This window comes from Cornus florida, unplaced genomic scaffold (genome assembly GCF_030987335.1).
Source record: "Cornus florida cultivar Cherokee Brave unplaced genomic scaffold, ASM3098733v1 CherokeeBrave_3.0.0_Hap2_Chr05, whole genome shotgun sequence".
NCBI lineage: Eukaryota > Viridiplantae > Streptophyta > Magnoliopsida > Cornales > Cornaceae > Cornus > Cornus florida.
In genome coordinates, this window is record NW_026775575.1 from 117,312,105 (window position 1) to 117,317,993 (window position 5,889).

The window sequence follows — 5,889 nt, forward strand, 5'->3', positions numbered from 1 at the left end:
TAAAATTAGGGGTATTATAGTTTATCCCTTTGGTAAGTGAATAAATTTTGCAAGCTTCATTCAACATTTCCCTTTAGTAAGGGATTAAATTTTTATGAGCTTTACTTAGCTCGTCCCTTTAGTAAGGGAATTAATTTTTACAAGCTTCACTCAGCTTGTCCCTTTAATAAGGGAATGAGTTCTTGTGAGCTTCAATCAGCTCGTCTATTTAGTAAGGGAACTGTTTTCACGAGCTTTACTCGTTTAATCCTTTTAGTAAGAGAGTTTGGTTTTTTGTTAGCTTTATATAAAAACATTACCACATAGGTCATTCAAAGGTAACTGAAACAAATAATATTTTATTTTAACATTAGGGGTCATCCATCTTATTGGTGATGGTGACTTTATTGGAAAATAAGATGACAATATGTGAGAGAGCTATCCTCCCTTTAAAGTGATTAAATGGAATGCCCATAGTCTTTATTTTGGATGACTTGATAAGGTTGATTCCAACTGGGAGGCAACTTTTATCACGTTAATCTCATGAGCCGAGTTGGATTCGTCATCCTAGGTTTACTCATCCAGAAATGATCATGATATCCCCAATTAGTTGTTACCCCATAAGGCAATTATTGGGGTTGGTACCTTCATTGGCAACAAACTTTTGCAAGTGACCCATTCGAGTTAGATTCTTAAGGTCAAAACAATCATCCATGGGTGTGCCCATGATCCCGATGGAACCTACAATATTTATCTCGTGGTCTTTTCGCTGGATCAGACTTCATCCTCTGTGGCCATTTCAAAGACACATAGTCTTGGATCTGTAAAAAAATATGGCCAATTAACGTATTCAAAGGAGTGTAGTCGGCATATTTATCTGAGTCCTTCTCACAAGAGGTCCTATCGCTTTGGTTGAAGAATGATTTATTGTATTTGGTTTCCTTCTCATCCCTGGTGATAGGGGTTAATCTCTTCTTGTCATCTCCTTCCTTTTCTTTTCGTGCATTTATGATGTCTTCAGCATTCATGTGCTTCAGCGCTTTAACCAACAACTCTGACATGCTAGTGGGAGGCCCTTCAAAAAGTACCACCGTGGTCTCACAATATTTTAGTTAGTTTTTTTTTTTTTTTTTTCAATGCTCTCAAATGTTGTCAATGAAGATTAATATATAATTTTAGATTTTTTTTTAATCATAACCACCATCTTTTGAAAATGTTCACTTGAAATGTTTATGCATTCTTTAAAAACTCGAAGGTTCATTAGTGTAATTTTTTCTTTGGTCTCTCTTGAATTGATAAGAATCTATGATAGATAAAATTGCTATAATAATAATGAAATTATATTTTTGTTAACAAGATTAGGGATGTTTGAAGTATCACTAAAACGATTTAAGGTGACTTTTTTCTACGAGTGTTGATGGAACATACTTGTAAGTTAAATTTATTTCAAAGTTTCTATTTTTGGAGTTGATAATCGAGTGTTTTGATTCTTTTTTGGGAGGGTCCAATGAATTTTAGTAAGTTTGAGTTATGATCTACCCTCGTGATCTTTGTAATTTATTTTAGTTAACTGGTTTTCTTTATGGGATAAAGTGCAAAATCAGAAATTCCGTTGTATATTGAATGTGGTTGTGTGAGGTTCTCGCCGAAACAAAAAAAGAAAAAAACTACAATTTGAAAATTGAAATATCTAAAATACTCTAAAGATAAAAGTAAAAAATTTTAAAAGGTTATTTTGGAGTTTTTATAAAAAGTTTTAGTCAAAATTAACCGGCACATATGTTTCAAATGTTACAAATTTATATGCACATACTTAATAGTACAAATATTTTTTTTACATTTTTTCATATAACATTATTATTATTTTTTTTTGTCGCACTATCTTTAATAATACAAATAACCTCCCTATTTATAAAGAGGAGTAGACGTCGAATCGGGTGTTCGCAAAAGAAAAAACAGTAGTGTGTGAGTGAAGGTAATAATAATAATAAATAATAAACAATTGATGATAAATAAATAATAATAATAAAAAACACCGTACAGTTGATGTACCTAACACACTGCCGTTACTTTTTGCAATTCTACAAACAACCTAATAAAATTTAAATTTTATCTAATTTCCGCCGCTTAAATCTCCTTTTTCTTAATTTTTATTTGTTTTATTAAAAAGAAAGAAAAAGGGAAAGAAAAAGGACAAAAAAAAGAAAAGTACAATGTAAAGCGTGTATGTTTTAGTTATGTTACTTCTCATACGTGCGGTTACCGATCAATAACTCCACAAGTTTTAGCAGACAGATAGCATCAGATTTGAGCAGTGAAGAACATGATATGTTAATAAGTTAACTGATGGAACTGTTTTGTGTAACAGTAGTAGTTTTTTTTTTTTTTTTTTGAGAGAGGGGTTAATCTATAATTTCTTATTTTTATTTAAACGGACAAAGCGACAGAGATGCAGGCGAATCTAGAGAGCTCTGTCTCTTCTCTGGTTCGATCCCTGTTTTCAATACACCAAGCTAACGGTCGCATTCCCATCTTCACCTAAAAATAAACCCACAATAAACCATTTCTAACCGTTACATCTCGTCACTTTTCTCTCCTCTCCACATTCCATCTCTCTCTCTCTCTCTAAAATGTCCACGAATTCCTCTTTCTCTCTCATCCTCTCCCTCATCTTCATCACCACACTCCCCTTTAACTCCCTTTCTCACACCCAGCAGCACCCCACCACCCTCAGACAATCCACCTCCGCCCAAGACGGCGGCGTAGTGTCGGTGGAGCTCTGGTGCGTGGCCAAGAACAACGCCGAGAACTCGGCCCTGCAGTCGGCCTTGGACTGGGCCTGTGGGTCCGGAGGTTCCGATTGCCGTCCGATCCAGCAAGGTGGGCCCTGCTACGATCCGGCCGACATTCAGAGGACGGCGTCGTTTGCCTTCAATGACTACTTTCTCAAGCATGGCTTGACGGAGGACAGCTGTAATTTTGACAGCACAGCCGCTCTCACCTCCCTCAACCCTAGTAAGGGTTTACTAAAGAAAAAGATACTTCTTTAGAGGGTTTTGATCTCTTAACCCCAATATTTTGTTTAGCTAATTTTGTGATTTTGTTTTTAATCTTATTTTCTTTTGTTTTTGATTTCAGGTCATGGTACTTGCAAATTTCCGTCCAGGTAATTGATTTAAAATTTGTTGTGATCAGTTTCTACTTAGAAAGTTTTAAGCAGATTTGAAATTGAGTGGTCCATTTTTTATTTTTTATTTTTATTTTTCCTAGTTAATAAGAGTGGTGCATTTTCAGTTGCATACTGTTGAAGGTACAAATTAGTTGCTAGGTAAAACACTTTGGACATTTGTCTGTGTGTGAAATCTAGAACTGTACTCAAGCGCCAAAGCCACTCAGGCATTTGGAGTGTGATAGTGTACTAGTGATCCTCTACTAAATAATTTAAATGCCGTCACGTAATTCCCAATTCATAATGCCGGAAAATAGACCATCTCCATTACTTCAATTTATAGGACAGGAACTAGAATAATCATCTAAACAAGTTGCATACTGCACGTTGAAACCCATGTTAAGAAAACCTAGACACAGTGTTTTACAAACTTCATGAGCATAAAGAATTTCAGAATGGAAATCCATGAAACATTTAAAAACAAGCATCCGAAATGTTCAAAGCAGAAGACATTAAAAAATAAAAAAAACACATCCATGAAATATTATTTAGGCAAAGACTTGTCAAAAAAAAAAAAAATTTATTTAGGCAAAGGCAGATAGATAGATTTTTAAATTTTTCTCCTGATAAGTAAGATTAGTTAAAAATATTGCACTTACAGATAATTGAGTTCCTACATGGGACAATTGAAGGATGCTATTACAGGAGGGAGAGAACATAGGGATGCTTCTACATTGAAAGTCTCAGGCACATGGTTTGGGGAGTGACAAAGTACTATCTATATAACAAGGACTTAGAAACCAACTCAAAGCAAATTTATGCATTTTTTTTTTTTTTTTTATGGTGTGAAATACCCTGAAATAAATAAAGAAATTGTACATGACAAATTCAAATAAAACGTATCTTTTGAAAAATGAGAAATTTAATGTTTCTTTTAGATTATGTCCAAAGCATACGATATTACAATTTTTGAGGAAAAACCTCTTAAAATTAATAAAACTCAATTCTCTCTTCAAAGCAGACACAAGATTCATGACGATGTCAAGCTCCAAATTACATTCGAAGATGGTTTGGAGGATCGAAGAATAATTTTTAAATTTGCAAGTGTTTAGTACCCAAAACAAAGCCTCCCAATATAAATTGCTATTATGCACATATAAATAATCCTCCAGCACTTATCTCTGTTTCGTTGTGTTTTAATACCGAACATTCATCTTTCTCTTGTAATTTGGCACAAAACATTTTTCTTATGTAGCTTTTGAAACAGGCTTCTGAGTTTTCACACGGCCTTCCATGAACCAAATAGCATCCCACTGTATGTGGTATGCTCTCAAGGAACGAATTTGACTATGTCTTTCATAAACATGAGAGTATGTTTGTAGAGAAAATTATGCATAAATCATACATGAGAATATTGTTAAAAGAAATCATGAATAAATTATAGATGTGGTTATTCAGTTTCCATAAAATATCCAAACATGCCCATATTCTATAATTTTCTAGTTCAAAGGGTATAGATTGTAAGGTCGAGTGATTTTACTTGTCATCTATGTCACGTTATGCAATTGAACACTTCTTGTGGGACCATTGATGGCTGGCTCTTATTGCAAGATTTTGTTTACATTAAGAGCGTTACTTCCAACTTTTGTGATATATTTTGCTTATGCAGTTTTACAGTGAATAATGGAAGCTTCGTTGGGTCATCGACCACGGTTGGACTGGGGCCGTCTAGTGCGGATATGAACAGTGGAAATTTCGTTACTGCCAGATGGTGTTGGGCCTTAATCACCATTCATTTATTCTATTTAATTAAATTGATCTCATGAGGAGGATAAAGGTGGACTCTGTTACTTGCATGTTGCCTAGAATTGAGGCAAAAGCAAAGGTTTCTGTTGAGAAGATAAATCAGGTAATTAGTATCTGCTCGTGAATTGTATTAAACAATTATATATATTATAATTAGTGAAATGTCTTCTAATATATCTGTTTGAATTTGTGGTCCGTTTAATTAAATCAGTTTTGATTCAATTCAGTTTTGTATATGTAATACCCCATTTCAATCTGTCAAAGAGGACTATGACAGTCAAGGCCTAGGAATCTTGATGTCTCATTTCTGTGGTTATTTGTTCCCATTTGAACCTGTCCAAGGGCTTTTTGACAATCATGGCCTAGAATCAGGCCTTATAGACCTATCTGGCTTTTTCTTTTTGTTATTTATTTAATTTTTGGAACTTTTGCAATGCCACTCCCTCGGTAAACAATTCTTTTGGATTATGTAGGGTAAAATTTTCTTGGCAACATGTCACTCCCTCGGTAAACAACTCTTTGAGCTCTTGGCAACTTGTATCCTAGTAAACAATTCTTTTAGACCATTTCTTTTGCTTATGGTGTGAACTCTTTGGGCTTGGCAACATGTAGTTAAATAATTTCCTTCTAATTTGGTTTGTGTTTTCATGTTTTCCTAAGTTTTTCGGTTTCTTTATCAGCATTTAAGAAGTCATTTCATACTAATATAAATGGGATGGTAACAAGAGGCGTCGATTGCCAAATTTGTTATTGTTGCATTTGGAATCATTTCACTTATTATTGTGCGGGTTGTTTCTTGTGCAATAAACTTCACTCTGAAAGACAAATTATATACCTTGTATTGAATTGTGGGATATAGTCTGAAATTCATTGTAACGTTTGAGTGATTATTAAATATATTTTTTTTTTGAGTGACTCGGGCGGGGTGAGCATTT

General features: G+C 34.2%; 1 protein-coding gene across 1 annotated transcript; it reads left to right on the forward strand.

The window, feature by feature from the left end:
* Positions 1–2,283: 2,283 nt before the first annotated feature.
* On the forward strand, positions 2,284–5,388 carry LOC132308939 (PLASMODESMATA CALLOSE-BINDING PROTEIN 5-like). The gene is made up of 3 exons (XM_059807242.1): positions 2,284–2,994; positions 3,118–3,145; positions 4,818–5,388. Exons 1-3 carry the CDS (start codon positions 2,610–2,612, stop codon positions 4,972–4,974), a joined length of 570 nt encoding a protein of 189 aa, XP_059663225.1. The 5' UTR covers positions 2,284–2,609; the 3' UTR covers positions 4,975–5,388.
* Positions 5,389–5,889: the final 501 nt, after the last annotated feature.